General features: G+C 39.8%; 1 protein-coding gene, 1 non-coding gene and 1 pseudogene across 5 annotated transcripts in view; all 3 read left to right on the forward strand.

Moving 5' to 3' along the window:
* The window catches only part of Ago3 (argonaute RISC catalytic component 3), a 112,197-nt gene that overhangs the window by 47,327 nt on the left and 37,667 nt on the right, over positions 1–27,203 (forward strand). For all 4 annotated transcript variants that reach the window (XM_048434409.3, XM_048434410.3, XM_048434412.3 and 1 more), the window contains 6 exons: positions 11,387–11,521; positions 17,046–17,133; positions 17,255–17,402; positions 18,753–18,872; positions 25,569–25,691; positions 26,189–26,322. In XM_048434409.3, the coding sequence (XP_048290366.1) occupies positions 11,387–11,521; positions 17,046–17,133; positions 17,255–17,402; positions 18,753–18,872; positions 25,569–25,691; positions 26,189–26,322 (748 nt within the window). The remainder of the gene's footprint in view (positions 1–11,386; positions 11,522–17,045; positions 17,134–17,254; positions 17,403–18,752; positions 18,873–25,568; positions 25,692–26,188; positions 26,323–27,203) is intronic.
* Positions 11,542–11,647, forward strand: LOC146895177 (small nucleolar RNA U3; annotated as a pseudogene).
* Positions 22,983–23,106, forward strand: LOC125400555 (small nucleolar RNA SNORA17). The gene has a single exon (XR_007231994.1). It is a non-coding gene; the product is annotated as a small nucleolar RNA SNORA17 (small nucleolar RNA).

The following is a 27,203-nucleotide window of genomic DNA, read 5'->3' on the forward strand; positions in this document are numbered from 1 at the left end:
CAATAGCATCTGTTTGGTAATGATAAATGTGGCATTTCAGTGTTCCCTTAGCTGCTGCTGCTCCCAGCTGTACTCATGCTTGCCACTCGGTTCCTGTTCTTCTTTTAGGAATTTAAGAGAAAAGGGTATATGAGAGGCAGTTTTTAAACATCTTACTCACATACAGAAAAGTGTCTTTTTTATGCTCCTTAACAAAGTTAGCTGAATAGTTATGCAGGGGATGAAGCAGTAGGATCTCTTGAGGCCAGCGAAGCAAGACCCCCTCCTAAGAGAAGCAAGCTTCTGTGCCAGAACTTCCCCTTCAGGAGCCTGGGAGCAGTTCTCATTTGTAGCTGTCTTCTTTCTGTCTGCTCCGGCTCGAACCTAGGGGAGTATAGTGCCTGCCAAACCCTGTTCTATTTTTACAGTTTATATACTATAAAGTCCACCCTTTTGTCTTTTTAATCTCATGGGTTTTCGTTTTTGTTGTTGTTTTTTGGTTGGTTTTTTTTTTTTTTTTTTTTTTTTTTTTTTTGCGGGGGTGTGTGGTTCAAGACAGGGTTTCTCTGTAGCTTTGGAGCCTGTGTTGGAACTAGTTCTTGTAGAGCAGGCTGGCCTCAAACTCACAGAGATCCACTGCCTCCTGAGTGCTGGGATTAAAGGCCTGTGCCACCACCCCCTTGTTTTTAATCTCAGTTTTGAGTTACTTTCTGAAATTTTCCTAAATCTTCTAGCCCTTTGCTCATTTTTTAATTTCTATTTTTTTCTTATTTATTTATTAAAAATTTCCACCTCCTCCCCACCTCCCATTTCCCTCCCACTTCCTCCACTCCCCCTTCCCCTCCCTCTCCAGTTCTAAGAGCAGTCAGGGTTCCCTGCCCCGTGGGAAGTCCAAGGTCCTCCCCCCTCCATCCAGGTCTAGGATGGTGAGCATCCAAACAAACCAGGCTCCCACAAAACCAGTCCATGCTGTAGAATCAAAACACAGTGCCATTGTCCTTGGCTTCTCATCAGCCCTCCTTGTCAGCCACATTCAGAGAGTGCGGTTTGTTCACATGCTCCATCACTCCCAGTACCAGCTGGCCTTGGTGAGCTCCCATTAGATCAGTCCCACCATCTCAGTGGGTGGACGCACCCCTCGCGGTCCTGACTTTCTTGCTCATGTTCTCCCTCCTTCTTCTCCTCATTTGGACCTTGAGATCTCAGTCCAGTGCTCCAATGTGGGTCTCTGTCTCTATCTCCATCCACCGCCAGATGAAGGTTCTATGGTGATATGCAAGATATTCATCGGTGTGGTTATGGGACAAGGCCAGTTCAGGCACCCTCTCCTCTGCTGCCCAAGGAACAAGCTGGGGACATCTCGAAATTTCTGGTTTTTGGCAATTCTTTCCTGCTTCCTGGATACTAATTTTTTAATAGCATTCCATTCTTGTTTTACAAGTGCAATAGCCTCTTTTAGCTCTCTGAGCATAATAGTTTATTTTGGATTTCTTCCTACATTTACTTACATTTCCCTTAACTTCTTGGTTTTAGTTTTGAGTTTTGTTTTGTTATTTGAACATGTCCTTTTTGTCTCCTGTCTCAGTGGGAGTCTAAAACTCTGAATGGAAACCCTGCATGCACAAATGAGGCTTGTTAACTTCATCACAGGGCAAATTCAGAGGTTGGGATGTGTAATTTTTAAGTCTCTTCTGACTAGGTCATGTTAGTCAAAAACACCTGTCTAAAGACTAGACAGTCTGGTCTTCCACATTCTGAAAACCAAGTTGGAGACTAGAGCCAGAAGAATTTCTGCGTCAGCATTTCATGTGTTTGTGGTATGGGCCTGTGCCTTCAGCTATGCCTGGTATCCTCCTTCCAGGGAGCTTTTGTTTTGATTTACCTTTTTCAAAGAATGAGCCTCCAAACTTCTGCAAGGACACAGGGTAGCTATTCACCAGTGTGGGCCCCATTAGGGGGCCTTAGAGTCTGCCTGCCTCTCAGACTACTTTCCTATTTATATTTTTGCACCATCTTGCTTGGCTCTTAGATTTTTTTTTTTCCTGAGACAGGGCTTCTCTGTGTAATAGCCCTTGCTCTTCTGAAACTAGCTCTTGTAGACCAGGCTGGCCTCGAACTCACAGAGATCCACCAGCCTGCCTGTATCTGCCTAGGATTAAAGGCATGTGCCACCACCTGCCAGTATAGATCATTTTTTTTTCATCACTGCCTGTGTATCCATCAGAGTGGCTGAGCTTAAGTCTAACAGTATTAACAGTTGTGGACTGTGTCCAATGTGACTTGGTTTTTTAATTTTATTAATTACATGTTTTTATTGCGTGGTAGGGACCTGTGCCGCAGTGCTTTGTGGAAGTCAGTTCTCCTTCCACCGTGTAGGTCCCTGGGATGGAACGTGTATGATCAGGCTTGGTAGTAAGTGCTTTCACCTGCAAAACCACCTCCCTGGCCCCACCACAGTAACTCATATACTGCAAGTCAGAGATTGAAATCATTGTGAAAGAATTATTATAAGTGATCTAAGTTGCTCAAAAAAGTTATCTAAGAAAGAAATGTACATTCCTCATGACCCAACAGTGTCACTCACAGAGAATCTGTTCCAGAGATGTGCATACACAAGTGTGTGTGTGCCCAACATTCACAATGGCCCACATTTATAATCTCAATACTTGGAAGCTGAGGTGAGAGAAATGTAATTTTGAGACCATTCTGTGCTATGACACCCTATTTTAAAAGAGTGAAAAGGGATTTAAAACAAAAACAAAAAAAAAAAAAACAAGCCAGGCATGGTAGCCCATTTCTATAATCCTATCAAGCAAAGGAAAAAGCAGAAGAATTACAAGTGTAGCCTTGACTACAGGATGAGTTCCAGGCCAACAAGACCTTGTCTGAGAGAGAGAGACAGAGACAGAGAGGGAGAGAGAGAGAGAGAGAGAGAGAGAACGAACCAAGACAGTGGTGGCACACATCTTTAATCCCAGCACTCAGGAGGCTGAGCATGGTGGATCTCTGTAAATTCAAGACCAGCCTGAACTACAGAGCAAGTTCCAGGACAGCCAGGGCTACATAGAAAAACTCTATCTTCAGGAAAAAGAAAAAAAAAAAGAAGAAGGAAGGAAAGAAAGATGACATTTTTAATATCCTAGGAAAGGTATCAAGCCAATTATTAACCACAATTAGAGTTGTTGTGTATTTCTCAAAGAAAAATCACACATCAATGAAAATTTTTAAAAATTATATTGATATATTGATATAATTGAGTTAGAAATAAGCTTTAACTAAAATCTGGAAAAATATCACAGTTTCTTTCCAGTGACATAAAATTCAAGAACAGGGACATCTGAACTAGATTTAATGATGTGTATTCATATTGTAAATCCATAAAGAAAGAAGGCACTAATCAGAAGTTTTAAAAGAAAAGTGGTTTCTTTAGAGTGCACTGTTAGGTTTGGGAAAGGTTTTAGGAAAGAGGCATCTAGGGTACTAGCAAGATGAGCTGCTTTTTTGTTTTGGGTTTGGTTTTTTTAGCCTTTTTTTGGTTATTTTTTGTGTGTATGAGTATTTTATCTGTATTTATGTATGTGCATCAAGTGTATGCCTGGTGTTTCTTGGGGTCAGAAGTGTTGGGTCCCCTGGAATTGGAGTCGCAGATGGTTGTGAACCACTGTGTGAGTGCTGGAAGTCAAACACTGGTCCTCTGGAAAAGCAATCGGTGCTCCTAATTGCTGAGCCATTCTCCAACCCCTAGTGGTTCATTTTTAAGTGACACAATTGGGGCAAGCAGTATTTGTAGCTTGTAACCTTTCAGGATCCCTCCCAGCAATATCCGCCTAGCATTAAATTATAGTTGTGATCAATTTTTTTTGCCAGAATCCATCATATATTGCGATATTTTTGACTATTAATTTTGATCCAGACATTCTTGGTACTAAATGTTGCAAATACTTAATTACTTTTTATTTTCATCTGTACTTTTCTGTTGTGTCTGATTTATTTACTTGTATTTTATTTTGCAGTGCTAGGAACAAAATCCAGGGACTTGTACATAGTAGGCAAGTCCTCTAACCACTGAGCTGTACCCCCCCCCAGTCCTCCCATGTTTCAATTTGGGTACAGTGAACAAGCTAATCTCATTTCCATGAGACTACATACAGTGTCTTCAAAGAATTATTGTACAAATAATTACTGTACACTGATAGTATAACTGCCTACGAGCAGTAGATCAGTGAGCAAATGACATGAGTAGAAAATTACTCAGAAGTGGAAAAAGCTGCTCTGGATTGCTACCATATTTCAGGCACAAAGTGGGTGCCTTGCATTAGTAATTTCCAGTGCTCTGAGAAATATGTTATTTCTATTTCTGAGTCTATATTTATGCCTGTGTATATGCATATATGTGCCATGATTTGTTATGAGTATCCAGATACCAGAAAAAGTTGTCAGATCTTTTGGATCTGGAGTTATGCTTGGATGTGAGCTCTGGGTACCAAACTCAAGTCCTCTGGAACAGGTGTGAGCTCCCTTAACTACTGAGCCATCTCTCTAGCTCCAGAAGTTTTTTGTTTGTTTTTTAACAGATGAATAATTAGAAGCTCAAAGGACTAGAAATGAGGGTCAGTGGTATAGCACTTGCTTATCGTGTATGAAGCCAAAGGTTCAATTCCAAGGACCATACTAAATAAATACGTAAGTGACACTCGAAAAAGTAGTGTGTGTTGGGTTAGACTCAAAATCCTGCAAGTTGATTTGATTTCCAACCCTTCTTTCATTCTGTTTGTGTTGTTTTTTCGATGTCAGAATGATTTTTTTTTCTTTACTGGGTTTATTTATTTATTTTCCAAGACAGGGTTTCTCTGTAGCTTTGGCACCCATCCTGGAATTCATTTTGTCGACCAGGCTGGCCTTGAGCTCACAGAGATCCACCTGCCTCTGCCTCCCGAGTGCTGGGATTAAAGGCTGGCACCACCACCGCTCAGTTTAACCGAGCTTTTTAAACATGTTTTCTCATAAAGCACTGCTTAGTGCGCCCAAGGCCCTGAGTTAATCCCTAGCACAGTCAGTTGATTAGTTAATTAATTAATTAAACAAACATACAATAAGTGAGAAGAGTAAAGGATAAGTTTCCAACAGAAGCAAAAAGTTGGGTTGGGAACATAGCTCTGTGGGAGAGCGTTTACCTAGCGTGTATGGGTCTAGCTTCCGTTCACAGCACTAGGAAAAAGCAAACAAAACAGTTTTATCTATCAATGAGTAAATCTACTATGTGGATTTTAGGATATTTTATAAAAGTTTAATGAAATTAGCCATAATAAACTCAGTAATACATTATGTTCACAAATTGAACTCACTTATAATCTCCTTGCCCAATTTGATAATTTTTTTCTCCAATTGTCTATCTAGATACAATCTTCTCAAACTTCCTTAACTTCTGTATTTCTCAATTTAACTGAATTCTGGTGCCTTCTCATTTATTTTAATTTGTACTATATATGTGTTTATAATTTCGTTTGTTTGTTTTGCTTTTTCAGGACAGAGTCTCACTATGTAGCCCTGCCTGTCCTGGAACTTCACTGTGAAGACCAAGCTGGCCTTGAACTCGTGAGATCTGCCTGCCTTTGTCTCCCAAGTACTGGGATTAAAGGCATGTGCCACCACTACCTGGCATGTGTTTATAATAAAAATTATCTCATTTTGTTGATTGATGTTTAGGTGGATCGCATATCTTTTTTTTATTATTTTTCCATCGTCCAATTTGGTATTTTTTATTATTTTTTAATTAATTTATTTATTTATTTATTAAAAATTTCCACCTCCTCCCCACTTCCCTTTTCCCTCCCCCTCCCCACTTCCCCCTCCCCACTTCCCCCTCCCTCTCTAGTCCTAAGATAGCCACACTGATGAATATCTTGCAGATCCCATATCTTTTTAATTACATTTTTATTTATGGGGGAATAAACTTGGAGGACAACTTGGAGAAGTCAATTCTCTCCTTCCACCTTGCGGCTCCTGGGGTGAAATTCAGATCCTCAGGCCTGGTGGCAGACCTTTACCCACTGAGCTAGCTTGCTGGCCCTTGTCTTCTCTCACAAATCATGCTAATTTCTTAATTAATTAAGAGTTCTAATGAGCCGGGCAGTGGTGGTGCATGCCTTTAATCCCAGCACTCAGGAGGCAGAGGCAGGTAGATCTCTGTGAGTTCGAGGCCAGCCTGGTCTACAAGATCTAGTTCCAGGACAGGCTCCAAAGCTACAGAGAAACCCTGTCTTCAAAAATAAAAAATATCAGAAAATTAGGAAACAACCTTCCTCAAGACCCACTTTTGGGTATATATCCAAAGGATGCTCAGTCGTGCCACAAGGACATGTGCTCAACTATGTTCATAGCAGCTTTGTTTGTCATAGACAGAACCTGGAAAAACCCTAAATGCCCCTCGACCGAAGAATGGATAAGGAAAATGTGGTACATTTACACAATGGAGTACTACACAGCAGAAAATCTAACATCTTGAATTTTGCAGGAAAATGGATGGATCTAGAAAACATTATTTTGAGTGAGGTAACCCAGACACAGAAGACAATTGTCATATGTACTCACTCATTGGTTTTTAAACATAAAGCAAAGAAAATAGCCCACAAATCACAATCCCAAAGAACCTAGACAACAATGAGAACACTAAGAGAGGTTTACATAGATATAATCTACATGGGAAGTAGAAAGTAGAGAAAGATAAGATCTCCTGAGTAAATTGGGAGCATGAGGACCTTGGGGGAGGGTTGAAGGGGGAAGGAGAGAGGCAGGGAGGGGAGCAGAGAAAAATATAGAGCTCAATAAAAATCAATTTTAAAAAAAAGAAAAGAAAAATAAAAAAGTTCTAATGAATGACTCTGAGAGAGCCTAGAAACAAAGCAGCTGTGTATTTATGGAAAGTCTGTAAACGTCTGAAGTGGCATTTCAAGTTAATGGGGAGAAAAAAATAATAAGTTGTATTTAAACAGTTATAAACATTTTGAAAAAAATAATTGGATCCAGTCAGGTGGTGGTGACTCATGCCTATAACCCAACACTTAGGAGATAGAGACAAGCAGATCTCTGAGTTTGAAACCAGCCTGGTCTACAGAGCAAGTTCAAGAACAGCCAGGGCTACACAGAGAAACCCTGCCTCAAAAACCAAAATCTAACAAACAGGTTTACTTGTTTCATTTTATGTGTATGACTGCTTTGCCTGCATATATATATATGTGCACCATGTGTGTGCCTGGCACCCATGAAGAGGGCATCTGATCCCCTAAAACTGGAGTTTCAGATGGCTGTGAGCCATCATGTGGGTGCTGGGAATTGAACCTGGGTGCTCTGCCAGAATAACAAGAGCTCTTAACCATTGAGCCCCATGTCTTTTTCTTAGAGTGGTCATGGTTATTCTTGCTTCATTCTTTTATTGTCTTTCTTTGTTTTATTCTTTAAGGTAATTGTAGTATTAGTTTCTTGATTTTCATGGATAACCATTGCATCCTATTTGACACATGTTTGGTCTTATTGGTAGTTGTTTTGAATATGCTGATAAATCTGAGGATAAATGTACATGGATAGGGTATTTTATTGTTAGAGTGTCTCTACAATATTTCTATATTAAATATACCTATTACTTCTGTAATTCTTACATATCTTTTTGCTTAGACTTCATCCCAAGTACTTTCAAATTTTTGTTGTGGGCCAGAAAGAGGATTCATTGGGCAAAGGCCCTTGTGTCCAAACTTATTGACCTGAATTTGATACCCGGAACCCACATATTGGAAGAAGAGAACCAACTCTTGCTAACTGTCCTTGGACTACCAAGTTTTTGCACTGTGGCATGCACACATGCTCCATGCACCTCACACACACATGTGTAATAAGTAAATACATTTTAAAATATGTTGGTTGCAAAGAATATCTTTTTCATTAAATTTTGAGTTGATTGCTAGTATGTAAAAATGCAACTTATTTTTGTAAGCTTAAGTCTGGCAGAATTCTAATAATTTATCTACAGAGTAGTTTTCTTTATAGTTACACTGATGAATAATCATTTGTTTTCCATTTTATTCCATTTTTACTTTTTATTTCTCTTAATTTGCTTTACCGTGCTAATTAGTAACTTGCATTAAACAAAGTAGGATTTACCATGGTGTTTTGTTAGACTGATCAAATTAAGGGAGGCCCCTTCTGGCCCTAGTACAATAAGAATATTAATTACAGAATATTAATTACAGAAGTGCAGGTTCTATAAAGTGCTTTTGTGGACCACTATTTCTAAAAATTATTGTATGCTTTCCCTCTGTTTTAAGATTTATTTATTTATTATGCATAAAATATTCTGCCTGTATGTTTGCCTGCAGGCCAGAAGAGAGCACCAGATCTCATTAGGGAGATTGTGAACCACCATGTGGTTGCTGGGAATTGAACTCAGTACCTGTGGAAGACCAGCCAGTGCTCTTAACCTCTGAGCCATCTCTCCAGCCCCCATGCTTTTATGTTATGTTTTAGGTTTATGTCAACATAGAACTTTTGGTTAATAGATATCATATATTTATTGTATATTTGTTTAATAGAGTTTTAAAATGCTATTAACTTTTTTCAAGAGTAATTAGCTTATTTGTGAAAGGGAAAGAAGGCATAAAATACATATAGGCTTATGAAGTATTAGGAATCATCTGGCACCATGATACATGCCTATAATATCAGCTGGGGGTGGGACAGCTGGTCTGGTTGATGTTGTTCAATGGATAGAATGCTTGCCTGGAACACAGAGAGCCCTAAGTTCAGTCCACAGTACCACATAAACCAGACATGGTGCTGCAGGCTTGTGATCTAAGCACTTGGGAAGTGGAAATAAGATGATCAAAGAAGTTCAAGGTCATACACACATAGCAAGTGAGGCTTGCCTGGACTCTATGCGACCCTGTCTTAAAAACAACAACAAAAGTTTGAAAGCTCCACAAGGGACCCCAGTGATCTTTTATCACTCAAAGTCACTCTTACTTAAGACCCTGTGCACTGATTGTAGCCAATCCTTTTTTCTTATTTTACATCCCAGCTGCAGTTTCCCCTCACTCCTCTCCTCTGTGGGAGGCCTGCCCTTTCAACCCAACCATTAAGCTCTGTACCACAAGACTTAATATTCGTGCCAAATGTCAGTGTTGTTGTGTGTAGTTTAGAAGATGGCAATCGATGAGGCGATTAGCAGGGTGACAGGAAAATGCAATAGAAGTCATTGTAGGACGTTTGTATGGTCGTTTCAGCTGTGACTTGAGAAACATTACGTGGGACTGGTGGTACCCAGAGAAGAAAATCCACCTTTAGGGTTAAAGCAAACATGAAAGAGCATGCTCTTCGTGATACATCTCTCTTATCTGTTTATTTCTGTTTTTAAAAGTAACCCAGGTCAGCATGTGCTGAACTAATTAAACGGTATGAAAAACAAGTGTACAGTGTATAATACATACACACCATAACCACCTATGACTCCAGATAGAGGGAGTTCAAGCTCTCTTCTGTCCTCTGAGGCCACTGCATGCTCAAATGCAATGCCCTCCCATAGACACATATACATCCATAATTTTTTAATTAAAAAATACGTTAAATGTAGTGGTATAGACCTTTAATTCCAGCCCTTGGGATTAGAGGGAGGTGTGTCTTTCTAAATTTGAGACCAACCTGGGCTTTGTATTGAGTGCCAGGCTAGCAAGTGCTTCAAAGTGAAGCCCTGTCTTAAAAAAGAAGAAGAAGAAGAAGAAGAAGAAGAAGAAGAAGAAGAAGAAGAAGAAGAAGAAGAAGAAAAGGAGATGTGTGATCTACTAACCATCTTGTAGTTCCAAAACCCAGAGATAAACCATTTTTAAAATAATGCCCCCAGTTGCTCAGGATCATTTGGCAGATACCCCTGGTATGACTTGTGACTTGGGTTTAATACTGTTTTCTTAAGTCCTTAAAAGGTAATATGTGTTCTCTGTAGAAGAAACTGTAACATGGTAGCATAGGAAGCCTTGTTTGAGAAATTATCCACTCTCTTCTCTGCTAAAGAACTCGGACATTCTTTGGCTTCACAAGTTCTTGTTTCATAGAAGCCTTCACTGTGAAAATAGTTACTTGTGGTGAAAGAGGTAGATTATAAACACTATGGTATTTTTGTTCTTATACCTCAGAAATCAAATTGCTTTATTTTGGAAAACACACACGTATGTGTTGGGGGTATAATATATGTTATAGGAATTCATATAAGGGATCATTTTTTAACTGTACATAGTTAATTATGGAAACTTATGATGAAGTTTCTGCGTTTTTAAATATTAATTTGTTAGAGGCCATGGGAGTATACAGCAGGTGACAACTAGTGTTAAACAGGCCGACCTACCAGATGAGAGATTCTCTGATGGGGAGCCCCACTTGCAAAAGCCTTGGGGTCACTGGCTGCAGATAACTGTGTCTGTCTGTAATTTCTCTCGTGATCTCTTCATTTCTTTCCTAAGAACTGCTTTGGCTGTTTTACCACTGCTTGTATGTTTATCTCGTTAAAAATTTCCATTTACTGGGCACATATATCTGTGGATGGTCAGGAAGATGGTCTTGATATGTAGAAAATATGCTATGATATGTTTCATGACTATATCTATTGTCTCACGAGGATTTCAAGGCATTTAAAAGCCTGCTTTGTTCTTTTTAGTCAGACCAACACAAGAAAATAGCAAATTTCTCCTCAGTCTAAGACAAAATGCACACAATTAGCTCATTTTTACCTCAGAGCAAGTTCAGACGAGACTAAAGGTTTTTGTAAATGGATCATAAGTTTTAAACTTTACAGTTATGCACAAAGTCAGAGTTGCAGGTGTCTAACCGAGGTTATTAGCACAAAGAAGCCTAAAAAATCATGCCAATTATTCATTTGCTAAGTCTAGCTGAGAAAAGAACTATGTCTCGTAGCCTATCTCACTGGGCACCATGTGCCCGCCCTCTGGACACAGTCTTCAGAAACTTTGAAGCTTTGCGTTGCCATGGTAAAGGGTTCTGCCCTTACTGCTCACCCAAAGGAATGTGCTTTTGAGATGTGACACTTGTAATTTTTTTATTATTACTTCAAGCCTCCTGTAAAAAGTGTATTTAAGCTAGGTGAGCAGAGAAGCAGAGAGAATTGAAACAGCAAATTAGAAAAAGATTCAGAACTACAGAATTAGTACAAGAGAATCAGAGAGGCAGAAGGATAAAGAACATGACTTGAACAGCATGTGTTTTGAGTTTATTCTGTAACCCCTCAGATAAGAAAATGTTCTAAGTTCCTTTCACTATGCTGTGGCTTCTAACCTGAACCATGGGAGGTTGTTTTGTGAGCTGGACTCACAAGCTACTGAAATTAATTTTTACCATTTGTGTTTTTTCTTAGTTTCTGCCACTGCCTTCTACAAAGCACAACCTGTAATTCAGTTCATGTGTGAAGTTCTTGACATTCATAACATTGATGAGCAACCCAGACCTCTGACTGATTCTCATCGGGTCAAATTCACTAAGGAGATAAAAGGTGAGTTAATTATTGTTTAGAAGACTATACTTTCAGACATCATTTCTGTAGTTTGTTACTAATTAGCTTTTTTAAAACAGCCTGACTATAAAATGCATGGATGAGCAAACTTTCTATTAAAGTGTTTTTATAATTAGGATCAATCTGTGTGATATGTCCAATAGAATATAGATTAATTATAAAATATTACATCAGATCCATTGCTGTAGCTTCTTAGGTAGTGGTTGGATGCAGACTGTGCTGAGCAATCCAGCTATGTTTTCGTTTTTGTGAACACTGTTCCGTACTAGCTGGAGAGATGAGTGTGTCTCCTGGGAAAATGTTTCTCCAATACGATCTTTTTCAAGTAAGAATCTTATCTTTAAAATATTTTAACTTTAGAATTTGACTCACTCTTTGAGCATATTCTGATTAATGATCTCATTATTTTTCTAAAATTACAGGTTTTTTTTTAAATCTTATGACTTTGGAATTTGAGAATATAGAGTTCTCCAGTTTCATGTAACATGCATTATAGAGGGGCTATCTTTGTAGCTAAGATTTTTACAGTGGTGTTACATCATATGTTTATTTCACTGAAAAAGTTGTATCTATGGTCCCTCAAATTGAAATCACTTTAATAGTGTTCTGATATTATATTCTGTGCATACTTGCTCCTTCTGTATATTTTTAAGTGCATAAAACCATGCATACTGTGGTTTATCAGCAATTTCAGCGATTTTTAAAAAATCTGTTTAATTGTGTACAATTCCCTCCTTATTTATGGCTTTAGTATCTAATCCTCAAGTAAACTGTAACCCCACTGTGTTTAGTGTAGTATGTAGTCATGAAGGAAAACCAGATATTGTCTAATAAGAAGTAACAAACTGTTTATATTAAATGCTACATTGTAAATAAACAGAAATAATTATGTTGTTTTTATTTTAAGATTTTACCTATTTGTTGCAGATAATTTTCAGCTTGTGGTTTGAAGGAAGCATTCAAGTTTGTTCACTGAACATCTTTCAGTCCCCAAATCAATTAGAGTAGGTGAATACATCCTGCTTGTTCAGTTATCATCCATCCTTTGCCATTCAGTAACAACAGAAAGGCGACGGTCATTGTAACAAAGCATTGAAAGGAAAGCCCTTCCTGTTTTGTTAATGAGCATCCATCTATCTCAAGCCCTAGAAGTGCCAAAATAAGACACTGTTAAAGATGACTGTTTTGCAACCATATCATTGTCCTTTCATGATCTGTTTTAACTGCAGTTAGCACTGTCAGGAGGTTCGTGCATTACCTGCCATTATATATGTGATCATCTAAATGCCATGGTTTCTAGTGGAGTTGCTGCTTAGTTACCACCTCTGATACCATGCAATCACTTACATTACTGTGCGGTAACTATGCAATCAACTCATATCACCACTCTATCACAGAAAATACAAGATGTACAGAACAAGGATTCAACTGCTGCCCGAAGAGCATGGACTCGATCCTAACTGCAACTGCTCAGGGGCCCAAAGAAATGACTGAAAAATTGACTAGAAAGCATTATAAAGTTGATGTGATAGTGAAGGTAAAGCCAAGTTTATAGGTTAAATGTCTATTAAAGCCGAACATTTTGGTTGGATGGAGGGTTTGGGGAGGGACCTGGGCAGAGAATTATCTATTTCATTCTTTATAATTTTGACTTTTTGCTAGCCCCTGGACTTGGCCTAATTGTTAGGTCCCTATGATCTTAAATTTGGGGTAGAAAATCTGGGTTGTATCTAAACCAGGATATTTAAATCCATTCAAAGTCAAGAAGACTGTCTTTAAAAAGAGGGGTCTTTAAAGTACATCACGTATTCCTATCCTATGAACTCAAAAAAAAAAAGAGTTTTGTGTTCAGTGATGTTTGGGTTTAAGATTTAACTTACATAAGGAATTTGATGATAGCTACTAAATAGTGTCATAAATTATGTCATAATTAATATAAATTAATATAAATGATTGAATTCTAGTTAAACTTACTTTCAACTAGTTAGTAATAACTTTGGAGTGGTTTTTTAAATTTTTAAAAATTTTTTAAAAGATTTATTTATTTATTATGTATACAGTGTTTTGCCTGCAGGCCAGAAGAGGGCACCAAATCTCATTATAGATGGTTGTGAGCCACCATATGGGTGCTGGGAATTGAACTCAGGACCTTTGGAAAAGCAGTCAGTGCACTTAACCACTGAGCCATCTCTCCAGCCCCCAGGAGTGGTTTTTTTAACAGTAATTCTTGGGACTTACACAACAGGAATATTGGGGGAAATGTGTAATAATTTTATGTATTTATAAGCACTAATTTGCTTTCAGTAAAAACTTGTTTAATGAGCTTGTAGAACCTCATTTATATAAAAATATTTTATATAAAACTATATTTTTTTAAATCCTGGGGAAAACATGAAAATAAATAGTTAACTGGTTCAAATAATAGAAACTTATTTTATTACTTTCCCCCAAACATAATATTTTTATGCTGCTTACTTCATATTATTGCTATTTCCATAAGGCCTTCCTTTATGGTTTTTTTGGCCTCCTTGATCATAATAAATATTTGAAATAATAATTTTAGAAATGTAGTTATAATGAAAAATTACTTCTTAGTGATTTGATTTTTTATTAAGAATACTTTTAAAGAAAAACCATTTACTATCCTAATTTGTCCTGATATATCAAAAGAAAATATCATTTACTATGAATGTACTTTATATTTAGTACTATAATTAGGCAAGAAAACAAATTACACTGTGGTAAGATTTCTCTTTCATTTTATACTGGATAAATCTTTGCTGAGTTGGAAGGTACAATTCTGCACTTTCTAGAATATTTGGAAGTGTCCAGCCCCTACTCACCAACTGCCAGTGATATCACCTAGTTTTAAGAGTCACAGAAGTCTTCCTGGAGCAGGGAGTGTAGCTTAGTGGTGAAGCACTTGCCTAATGTGTGTCATGACCCAGGATTTGCACGCGCATGCACGCACGTACGTACACACACACACACACACACACACACCTTCTCCAAGGCATTACTCAATGGCCAGGATCAGAGGTGAGCAAAATCACGTTCAGATGAGAATTACTGCACTATAGGAATTACAGATATAAAAGTGAAATTGCTTGAAGTGTAATAACCCTAATTTCTGTTCAGAAACTAAAACTCCTTCATTTGTAATCTTCTAGACTCACTCTTCAGAGCCAGGCTAAACTTTCGGTTTAGACGTGTTTTTCTGTGAAGAATAGCTTTTATGTTTTAACTCCTTCTATGTTCTATTGTATTGTTACCTCCTGGGCTACTGCATTGGCTAATATGGCAGCCAGGAGTTTGTGTAACTAATTTTATTAAACTTCCACTTCTCAAGCACATTAGCTACATTCCATGTAATCAATAACAAATTCCTAATGACTGCCATGTTAGCACAAACATAAAACATTATCTCAGCACACTGTTTCTCAGCACTGCTTAAGAAAACCCTGCTGGGAATGGTGGCACATGCCTTTAATCCCAGCACTTGGAAGGCAGAAGCAGGGGGATCTCTGAAAGTTCAAGGGCAACCTGGTTGCAAGTTCCAGGACAGCCAGGACTGCATAGAGACTACTGTTCCCTTCACCCCCAAAAAATAAATAAAAATACGAAACTTCCTGAAGACTGTCAATTGATATGCCAGGCATGGAGGCACACACTTGTAATCCCACACAATTGGGGACTGGGGAAGGTAGATAAATTCAAGGCCACTGTGGTAACTCAGCAAGACCCTGTAAAGGCTCCACGGAGGATATAGCTTCGTGGTAGGACACTTGCCTGGTATACACAAGGCCCTGAGTACCTGAAAAAATAATTTTTTTCTTCAGCTGAAGATTTAAAGCCCATTTCTTTACTTTCTAGAATTGGCCTGGAATCCTTGAATCACCAAAGTTCACAAATGAACTACAAAGACCTAGAAATATTTAAAATTACAGACTGGAGAAGTGACTCAGTGGTTAGGAGCAATGGTCGCTCTTCCAGAGGACCCAGGTTCAATTCCCAGCACCCACATGGCAGATCACAACTGTTTGTAATTCCAGTTCCAGAGGATCTGACACCCTAACACAGACATACACATAGGCAAAACACCAGTGCATATAAAATAAATAAATCTTTTAAAAAATTAGTTGATAAATTATATGTATACATTTTACTGAGAGTTTATTGCTTTCATCAGATTCTCAAAGAGGTCAGTAACTCCATAAGAAGGTAAATATCACCTGCTTTAAGAATTATTTGGGGGCCAGAGAGATGGCTTAGTGGTTGAGAGCACTGACTGTGCTTCCAGAAGACTCGTGTTCAGTTCTCAGCACCCACATGGCAGCTCACAACTGTCTGTAACTCCAGTTCCAGGGGATCTGACACTCTCACACCAATGCACATAAAATTAAATAAATGAATTAGCCAGGCGGTAGTGACGCTCGCCTTTAATCCCAGCACTCAGGAGGCAGAGGCAGGTAGATCTCCATGAGTTCAAGGCCAACCTGGTCTACAAGCACTAGTTCCAGGACAGGCCCCAAAACTACAGAGAAACCCTGTCATGAAAAACCAATAAGTAAACAAACAAATAAATAAATAAAAAAGAATTACTTGGAGGATCCCCAGGGTGGTGGCGCACACCTTTAATCCAAGCACTCATGAGACAAAGGCAGGTAGGTCTTCTGTGAGTTCTAGGTCACCCTGGTCTACAGAGCAAGTTCCAGTACAGACAGAGATACATAGAGAGATCCTGCTTCCAAAACTACAAAAGGATTCTTTGGACGGTTGACAAGATGACTCAGTTGTCGAACTCACTTGCCATCAAGCTTGGCTACCTGAGTTTGGTCCCTAGAACCCACATGGTGGAAGAAAAGAACCAATTCCTGCAAGTTGTCCTCTAACCTCTACATTCATTTGTGCATGGTCACACACACACACATACACACAAAAATATTTCTGAGAATTAAGAATTATTTAGCTTCCATTCTAGTAGCCACTATTGCTAAGAAAAATTAATAAATGAAGAAAAATGAATAAATTGAAAATGCTTAATAAAATTGACAGTCTAGTGCTGATAAAAGGACCTGATTTTTTCCTGCCTGCTTCATAAATGTATGACAGACTTCCTTCTTGAGCTTTATGAGGCTCTGCTCGTCACTCACTATGAACGAGGGGCTATTTAAATACTTGGGCTCTCATTCTGGAGTTTATTGTAAATGCTTTTTTTTCTAGTGAAGAACTTTGTCCCTTGATCTTTGGGCTTAGCAAATCATAGGATTTTCCTTTTTACCATACAGAGCTTGACTGAATAAGAAAAGTAATTGGCATTAAAAAGTCCAGTCATTGTTATAACGATTACTAGCAATGTCATATGTAAAACTTCCTGGTATCACATTGCTGTGTCACAGATTTTCTGCCTGCTCAGAACTGAGATTTTTTTATAGTAGTGAACAACCTGGGTAAGTATTTTTCCTGAAATTTCTGTAACCTTCATTTTTCTTGTTGGGAACAGGTCTGAAGGTTGAAGTGACTCATTGTGGAACAATGAGACGGAAATACCGTGTTTGTAATGTAACAAGAAGGCCCGCCAGCCATCAAACGTAAGAAAAGCTGGTGTCTCCCACACAGCGATGTGAGGCAGCTCACTCTAAGTAAGGGGTTGGTAGTTTGCTAGCTCACACGAGGACAAGGGTTGCTCATGTCAGCTCTTCTTTTTTCCAGCTTTCCTTTGCAGTTAGAAAATGGCCAGACGGTGGAGAGAACTGTAGCACAATATTTCAGAGAAAAGTACGCTCTTCAGCTGAAGTACCCCCACCTTCCCTGTCTGCAAGTGGGGCAGGAGCAGAAGCACACGTACCTGCCGCTAGAAGTAATGTCTTTAACTGCTTATGGCTGCTTCTGTTCATCCTTCTCTGTGCGTGTGCACACGTGAGTGTGTGCATGCACACGTGTGGGTATGGGTGTGTGCACGTGCACGCGCTCTGTGTGTGTGTGTGTGTGTGTGTGTGTGTGTGTGTGTGCGTGCTCGTGTGCTTGCAGGCCAGAGGAGGACATCAAGAGCCTTCTTGTATTGCAATCCATCTAGTTTTTGAGACAAGGTCTCTTAGTGAATCTGGAACTTACTATTTGAGCTGGGCTAGCTGACCAGCCACCCTTCAGGATCCTGTTCCCCTTCTTCCTGCAGCTCTGAGGTTATAGGCATGCACCACCATGCCTAGCTGTTTACATCAGTGCTAGGAATCTGAACTCGGTCCCTATGCAGCAAGCACTTGACCCACAGAGTCAGTTCCCTGGCTCTGTTCACCACTCTTCTAGGGTCTTTTATGGCCTATGATGTATCTGAATCTCACATTTATTTTGGAATTTGAACAATTTTTAAATTCTGATTTTTTCCTAAAATTTCATTAAATAAAGTAGCATATATCTTAGTCAGAGTGCCTGTTGCTGCGATAAAGCATCACAACTGGCAGCAGCTTGGAGAGGCAAGGGTTTGCTTGGCTTACACTTTGTTCATCATCAAAGGGAGTCAGGACAGGAGCTCAAGGGTCCTGGAGGCTGGAGCAGATGCAGAGGCCATGGAGGGGTGCTGCTTACTGGCTTGCTCCCCATGGCTTGCTCAGCCTGCTTTCTTAATAGAGTCCTGGACCACTAGCCCAAGGATGGCACCACCCACAATGGGCTGGGCACCCCCTCGTCAATCACTAATTAAGGAGGTTCCTTCCCCTGTGATGACTCTAGCTTGTGTAAAGTTGGCATAAACTAGCCAACACAGTATGAAGAAAGCTCACCTATAGCTCTACCAGTTAGTGTTTTTGCTATGCTTCTTTCAGTCTTTTTTTTTTTAAGATTTATTTACTTATTATGTGTACAGTGTTCTGCCTGCATGTGTGCCTGTATACCAGAAGAGGGCATCAAATCTCATTACAAATGGTTGTAAGTCATCATGTGGTTGCTGGGAATTGAACTCAGGACCTCTGGAAGAGCAATCAGTGCTCTTAACCTCCAGCCCCTTCTTTTAGTCTTTTGATCCTTTTGTGTACCCTTTACCTAATTATAATTGCGTAATCACGTGTAGTTTGTTCTTTATTCTTTTATTTGACATGATAGTAAAAGAAATGGTTTAATAAAGTAGATTTTAAAATTATATTTAACATGATTGGCATTAAGTGAGTGAATTCTAACACAAATATATGCATTGTATGAATTGTTCTATTTCTAGGTCTGTAATATTGTGGCTGGGCAACGATGTATCAAGAAACTAACCGACAATCAGACTTCTACTATGATTAAGGCAACAGCAAGATCTGCACCAGATAGACAAGAGGAAATTAGCAGATTGGTTAGTACATGACTCTAGAAATAGGAATTTAAAGTGTATTAGGGTGAGCTACTCAAAAACCATGTCCTTACCAAATGATGCCATATTGCCATTTTATGAACTGTCAGAACTAAAAGGGATCATGGAGCAAGTGTGGTGGCTCCCAGAACTTTGGAGGCAGAGGCAGGCAGATCTCTGTGAGTTGGTTTGTGACCACTCTGGTCTACAGAGATAGTTCCAGGACAGCCAGAACCACACAGTGAGACCTTATCTCAAAAAGAAGACAGAAAGGGGTATTATGATGGTATCTATGGTGTGAGAGAGGAGTAAACATTAGTAAGCTATATGAGAGGGTTTGATTCTTTTAATTTAACTCTAGACCATTTAAATCTAGGGAACAGACTCACCAGAACCAATGTTTTAATATAGTTAACTGAACCCTCACCTAAAAGACAGGCAAAGGGGAAACATTATTATTTGTATTATAATGAGAAATGCTCGAATTATATAATATTAGCAGTCAGTCTAGAATTTCTTAGCTACTAGTGTCAGGCTGACAACTATATACCTCATACCTATAGTCCCAGCTCTCAGGAGGCTGAGGCAGGGGAATCATTCTAAATTCTGAGCCTTTCTGGACTACATAGACAACCTTATCTACAAACAAACAAACAACTGGGCTTTGTAATCACAGCACTTGGGAGGCTGAGGCAGAAGAATTGCCATGAGTTGGAGGCCAACCCAGCCTAGACTACAGAGTAACAACTTGTTGCAATAATAAACCGGTTTCAATAATACAAGGCTCCCTATGTCTTATAGAAGAGAGGGACAAGATGTTAGTGTCACTTTGTCACTTGATAAACTTCACATTGCTACTCCACAGGATTTTACAAGACTCCTGGCCAAAAACAGAACAAAAACCTATCTGCTGCTCTAGACCCCTCAACTGGTGTTCCAGGAAGAGGAACCATCTTGCTGATATATAATGGCTAGAATAACCTCCTGAACAATGTCACATTCTACCAGAATGGAAAATGCAAGTTTTTTTTTTATTACATTGGCAACTTCTTTATCCCAAAAGCAAACCACAGTGATTACTACTGCAAAAGAAACACAGAGGAGACTGGAAATAGTAGAGCATCCTTTAATCCCAGCACTTTGGAGAAAGAGGCAAGGGGATCTCTGTGAGTTCAAGGCCAACCTGGTCTATATAGCAAGCTCCAGGACAGCCAGAGCTACACAGAGAGACCCTGTCTCTATATCTTAATTAACTTTTTTATTGCTGTGAGGAGACACCCTGACAACAACTCTTAAAGGAAAGCCGTTTAATTGGAGTGGCCATTAATATCATGGTGAGGCATACTGGCATGCAGGCAGATATGGTGCTGGAGCTGAAATTCCTCCATCTTGATAGGCAGACAACAGGAAGTGGTCTGTCTCACTGGGATGGCTTGAGCATATAGAAGACCTCAAAGCCCGCCTCCACAGTGGCACACTTCCTCCAACAAGACCACACCTACTCCAGAAGGCTATACCTCCTAATAGTGCCACTCCCTATGGGGGCCATTTTCTTTCGATCCACCACACTCCAAAAATAAGGAAAGAAGGAAAAAGAAATACAGAGAAGACAGCCTGGTTATTGCTGTCTAAATTCTCCCAGGAAACCCTGAGCACAGGGAAACGGGAGAGATACTCCTGAGGAATTAAGTACAGCATACTCTCTGGGTGCTCAGAAACACTTCAGGCCTTTGTGTGGCCTACAGCCAGCAAGCAGCAGCTTGTCCAGTCCCAGTAATCCTGAGGAAACTGCCCAAACCAAGGCTGGAAATACAGTCACCTCTTCATTTCTCAAGCATCAGGAGCTCTGGGGAAGAGACAGAGCCCATTACCAGAACCACATTTAGTCTCACTTGTCTTACTCTGGAATGGGGATACTCAGAAGAGCAAAGGTCTAGCATCTTCTGTGTTATAGAACCTAAGGAGGACTTCTGGAGTTAGCTACATAAGTCCTGAAGCCAACAGACAGCGCAGTCCCAGCTGACTAACTACTGATTCATTCTGGGACTTACCACTTCCCAATTCCAGGTGCTGTTATGTATTCACACAACAGATAAAATTAATAAAATTACTATCATTAAGAGATTGCAGCAACTAGAAAATGCTTGTTACACATTACATGAAAATTATATTAGTATATAGGACCTTGGAAATGATGAAGTAGACTTGTATCAACATCTTTAAAATGATGTTTCAGGACAATAGAATTATAAGAGACTTTTATTTTCTTTCTTTCTGGCTATCTTGGAACTCACTCTGTAAACCAGTCTATCCTTCAACTCAGAGATTCACCTGCCTCTACATCCTGGTGCTGGGATTGAAGGTGTGTGCCACGACCATCTGACTCCTTTTCTTTTCTTTTTTTTAATCCTATTTATTTATGTTTTATGAGTGTTCTGCATGTATACTTACATGCCAGAAGAGGGCATCGAATCCTGTTATAGATGGTTGGGAGCCACCATGTGGGTGCTAGGAATTGAACTCAGGACCTCTGTAAGAGCAGCCCAGTGCTCTTAACTTCTGACCCATCTCTTCAGCCCCTTATTTTCTTTCTTATTTTTTTTCTAATTGTGATTTATTATTTTGTGTGCATGTGTATGTGTGTGAGCATGCGTGTGCCACAGCACAGCTGGGAAGGTCTGAGCACAATTTGCTGGAGTCAGTTCTCTTCTTCCTTCATGTGAGTCCTGGGGAGCAGGTGTTGAACTCAGGTCATCAAGCTTGGGGCAGGAACTGTACCCTCCAAGACATCTTCTTTCCTATTTTTCTATGAAGATCCTGCATTACTTTTATGATAAAATATTTTAAAGTTAAAAATATACAATATTACCTGTTTATTTCTAAAAGCTAGATAGAAGTAAATAAATAGATTGAGGCTGGAGAGCCGGCTCGGCAGTTAAGAGCACGTGCTGCTGTGGGAGAGGGCGTGCCTCAGGAGGCTCACAGGTGCCTGTAGTTCTAGTATAGGGAATCTAACACTATCTCCTGGACTGCATGGGCACCTGCATACACGCTGAGCACACACACACACACACAAATAAAAATATTTTCAAGTAAACTGATAGAATACTCAAAATGGGGTGAAGTTTTTTTGTTTTGTTTTTGAGGAATACCTGGATCTTGTATCACTCTCCCCTGAATATCATTTAAACCGTCTAATCAAACAAGGGGGAATCAATAAATGTTAATATATTCCCCAAAACAATTGACTAGCACTTTCAGAAGTTTTTTTTTTGGGGGGGGGGGGTTGTTTGTTTGTTTTTCAAGACAGAGTCTCTCTATGTAACAGCCCTGGATGTCCTGTAACTCACTCTGTAGACCAGGCTAACCTCAAACTCATCTCTGCCTCCCAAGTGCTGGGTTTAAAGTCATGCAACACCACACCTAACATTTGCTCAAGTTTTAATGCTACTTTACATATTTTGTTTTTTAAAGCAGTTTTTGTCGTTTTATTAACCAAAAATTGAAAACAGTTTGATAATTATTGTCAAATGCACAGCTGAGGGACTAGGTGTTGCCTAACACAAAAGGCCATGGTTTCAATCCTCAGCATCATATAGAACTATTAAGGTAGCACATACCTGCAGTCTCAGTACTCAGGAAGCAGAAAGGAAGATTAGTTTATGGCCAGTTTCAGCCGTATATAACAAGTTTGAGTTTAAGCTCAGCCTTAGCTACATAAGAGTGAAAGACAAACACTGTATCTTATTGCTGTGATGAAGCACCATGACCAAAAGCAACTTGGGGGGACAAATATTTATTTTTATATCGTTGTCCATCATCAAAGGAGTCAAGATAGGAACTCAAACCTGCGTGCAGGAACCTGCAGGAACCCATGCAGAGGCCATGGAGGGGAGCTGCCTACTTACTCGCTCCCTATAGCTTGCTCAGCCTGCTTTTTTACAGAACCCAGGACCACCAACCCAGGGATGGCACCACTCACAACAGGCTGAGCCCTTCTTCATCAATCACTAAGAAAATGCCCTATAGCCCAATCTTATAGAAGTAATTGCGGTTCCCTCCTTTCAGATAACTCTAGCTTATGTCAAGTTGGCAGAAACCTATCCAGCACACACCGTTCCTAGAGACCTTACAGATACTGTTCCATGTGCTTCAGTAGATGGCAGAGAGGAGAGAGGCTATGTCTGTGCTCAGTGTTCTGAACTGTGAACATCTGAGGGACTAGCAGCCTGACACTCAGTGAAGCCCCGCTGTGGGACCACCTCTGTCCTAGTTGTTGACTGGCCTAGGGCATCCAATGGCCTTGCACATGCTCATGAGGTAGAAGAGAAGCTGATGTGCACAGAGGAGGTTTCAGGAAGATGAGTGGCTTAAGCTGCCTGTCGTATGAGCCTTGGGCAGAATGCCCAGCTGTGCCAGGAAGAAACATGGCCTGGTTCAGTGTCCCAAGGCTGGCCTGGACAGAACAGATATACCTCTAGGTCATGGGCCTCACAGGTGTGCCCACTGTTACCTGACCAAGAACCTGCTGAACCCCCTACATAGGCCTCTGTTGGGGGATCCAGGTTCTGGGCTGTTCCATACTTCTGATTCTAGAAGCCCAAGTCTTAAATTGTGAGCTATATCTTTCCAAAATGAGTGTAGTAAGGACTGACTGACAGACTAGTGCTAGTGGTACGAGGGGAATGGAAGGAATGCCAAGATTCCATTCAGCAGTTCCCATCTGCCCAGCTGCATGTGGTCTTAGCTATAATAATTACATAAGAGGGGAAAACTGGCTCCAAATAAATGTGATCATTCTCAAAAAAAAAAAAAAAAAAAAAAAACAAAAAACAGATCAGAAATTCTCTCAGGACTGGAGAGATGACCCCGCGGTTAATCACTTGCTGATGTTTTAGAGGATTAGGTTTGTTTCCCAGCACCCACATGGTGGCTCATAATTGCCTGTAAATCCAGTTCCAGGGATCCAACACTCTTCTGGCCCCTGCAGACGCCAAGCATGCACAGAATGCTCATATATCAGTCATTCATGCAGACACAAAAAAAGTCTCCACTTCGTAAGCTAACAAAAATGCCCTTTTGCCTTATAATTCTATAAAGGGTGAAGGGTAGTTATTACATCCTGTCTAGTTAGGAAAATAAAGAGTGAGTCTCACCCTAGATTTTTGTCTAATTGTATTATAATACATTGTTAAAAGTCTTCTAAAGCTTGAAAGAGACAGTAACACCTCTGTCTGTAAAAGCTCTGTAACTAACAATTCTAACTCATTCATTACAATTTAACTGTTCAGTGTCATCCAGTGGTTAAAAGAACAGGCTTGGGTTTGAAGTCTTGTTTCCTCTCACTGTTATTGGGTGTCATTTATAGCACCTACTTATTTAACCTGACTACCATTATTTATGTCTCTGTAAAATACAGATTATAAAAGATCTATGCAGGCTAGAGAGATTGCTCAGTGGTTAAGAACGCTGACTGCTCTTCCAGAGATCCCAAGTTGAATTCCCAGCAACCACATGGTGGCTTATAATCATCTATAATAGAATCTGATGCCCTTTTCTGACATACAGAGCACTCATACATAAAAGTATAAATATAATAATAATAGTAATTTTAAAAGATTTATGTGGCTGGGCAGTGGTAGCATGTCCACCTTTAATCCCAGCATTCAGGAAGGAGAGGTAGGTGGATCTCTAAACTCAAGTCCAGGCTGGTCTATATAGTTGATGCTATTTGGTATTCTTTATAACCTTATTATAGAGAGACACTAGCAGACACCAAAAGTGGTTGACAGGATTGAAGAAAAAAATTCATTACTGCCTAATTTAGAAAGTGTTTTTTTCTACTTATTGTAGGAAGATTGTGTTTAAGTATTTAGATTATATAGTTTTCTAAATACACTTTTTACCCAGACTTGACACTGCCTTCTCTTTGTAAATTGTCTTGAGGACAAATATGCTTTGAAAAATAGCTAATAGCATACCTTAGAGTAAGATACAACGCTGGACAACCACATATTCTTTCTTTGACTATATGCATGAATATGTTATGTAAAATTTATAATCTCTCGAAAAGACAAAAAAAAATAACCTGTAACTGATGCTGACTTTCTATCTGTTTTTATTTTGACTAATTAAGCTGTGCCCATCTAATTATAGAGGATTTTTGGTTTGGGTTTGGGTTTTTTATTTTTTTGTTTTGTTTTATTTTGTTTTGTTTTTCAAGACAGGGTTTCTCTTTGTATCCCTGGCAGTCCTGGAACTAGCTCTGTAGACCAGGCTGGCCTCCAACTCACAGAGATCTGCCTGCCTCTGCCTCCCAAGTGCTGGAATTAAAGGAGTACGCCACCACCACCTGGCCAAACAGAGGTTCTATCCCATTTTAGATAGGTGTTTTTCTCTCTCCTGAAATAGCTTAATTATTTAAAATGATCATTTTCATGGGTCAAATAGTTAAGTGTATTATTCAACCTAATATATACATTTCAGTTTTGAATAAATTACCAAGTTGTTCATAGATTTCCCACAGTCCCTGACTCAGAGTCTGCAGGATAATATTCTCTGTTTTATAGTCAGGGCTCCATTGATTCTAATGACAAAATGTATGGTTGCCATACTGAAGTAAAAGGTGGAGGTCCTAGCAAGTAAGGCAAGCAGTTCAGGGACAGTCTGAGAATAATGACAAACCTTTTCTGTTGTTAGGTAAGAAGTGCAAATTATGAAACCGATCCATTCGTTCAGGAGTTCCAGTTTAAAGTCCGGGATGAAATGGCCCACGTAACCGGACGTGTACTTCCGGCACCTATGCTCCAGTATGGAGGACGGGTAAAGTCTATCAGCAGCGTTTTAACCATGCATGTGTCATTTGCTAAGTATGGGGAGAATGGTCTCTAAGTCTTGAACCTATTATTTTATTGTTCCAACAATACGTTAGGTGTGTTACTTGTTTCAAAATGAATTTCTTCGCTTGAGTTTGGCATAATTTTTTACGTTTACTTATTTATTGTTGGGGTGGCGCACATGTGGAAGTCAGGGTGATTGAGGAAGTTGGGTCTTCTCCTTCCACCATATGAGTTCTTGTGTGTGACAGAGGTGTCAAACACAGGTCATCAGGCTTGGGGACGTCAGCTGCCTTTACTTGCTGAACTACCTTGTTAGCCTCTTAGATTTTAACAGTATAAATAATATCATTTAGAAAAATCAACTTCACATAGAGTATTTAGGATGTTAGCAGTTCAACGAGTTGAGACGCTTCCTTGAGCTCACTGGAATGCATTGTCTGGTAAAGCTCTTGTTTCTCTGTCGTGTTATTTGTCTCACAGAACCGGACAGTGGCAACACCGAGCCACGGCGTGTGGGACATGCGAGGAAAACAGTTCCACACAGGAGTTGAAATCAAAATGTGGGCCATAGCTTGTTTTGCCACACAGAGGCAGTGCAGAGAGGAAATCCTGAAGTAAGCTGCTACCTTGGTTTGGTCTGGGGACCTTTGTGTTTCGAATTTTTTTTTAAATGTAATTTTTATTTTTGGTGGCACCGGGGGCGGGGGGGGCGGTGAACCCAGAACCTTGTATATTCAATGGGCTGCATGGGGTTGGGGGGGAGTGAGCCCAGAGCCTTGTATATCCAATGGACTGTAGGGGGGGGAGTGAACCCAGAGCCTTGTATATCCAATGAGCTGTACCACTGAACTCCACCCTTCGCCCTGAGTTCCAACTTTAAATTATTCTTCTCATGCTCTAACCAATGTCGCCTCTGAATGGAGATATTTAGCCCATAAACTTTTAAAACTGTTTCTTTCATCCGGCTGGGATCGCCTATCATTCCAGTTACATGGGAGACTGAAGCAGGAGAATCATAAGCTAACAAGATCCAATCTCAAAAATAATGTGTGTGTGTGTGTGTGTGTACATGTGCAAGTGTGTGTGGGTGTGCATTGTTTGTGCGTGTAGAGGCCAGAGGTTAGCCTAAGATGTCATTCATCAGGCATTATTTACTTCCGTTTTGACCAGGGCCTCTCATTGGCCTAGAACTCCCTGAATTATTTAAGTGAAAAGGCAAAAGTTGTCAACTTGATAAGGAAAGGATAAGTTCATGCTGAAGTTTCAAAGATATATATTAAGAATGAGTGTTTTTATTCTTGAAATTATAAGGCCTAATGCTGTGACACACACCTTTAATCCCAACACTCAGGAGGCAGAGGCAGGTGGATCTCTGAGTTCAAGGCTGCCTGGTCTAAATAGCAAGTTCCAGGATAACCAGGGCTACACAGAAAAACCCTGATTCAGAAAGAAAGGAAGGAAGGAAAAAAGGAAAGAAATTACAAAGAAATAGATT

Source organism: Myodes glareolus, chromosome 3, assembly GCF_982192425.1.
Source record: "Myodes glareolus chromosome 3, mMyoGla1.1, whole genome shotgun sequence".
Taxonomy (NCBI): domain Eukaryota; kingdom Metazoa; phylum Chordata; class Mammalia; order Rodentia; family Cricetidae; genus Myodes; species Myodes glareolus.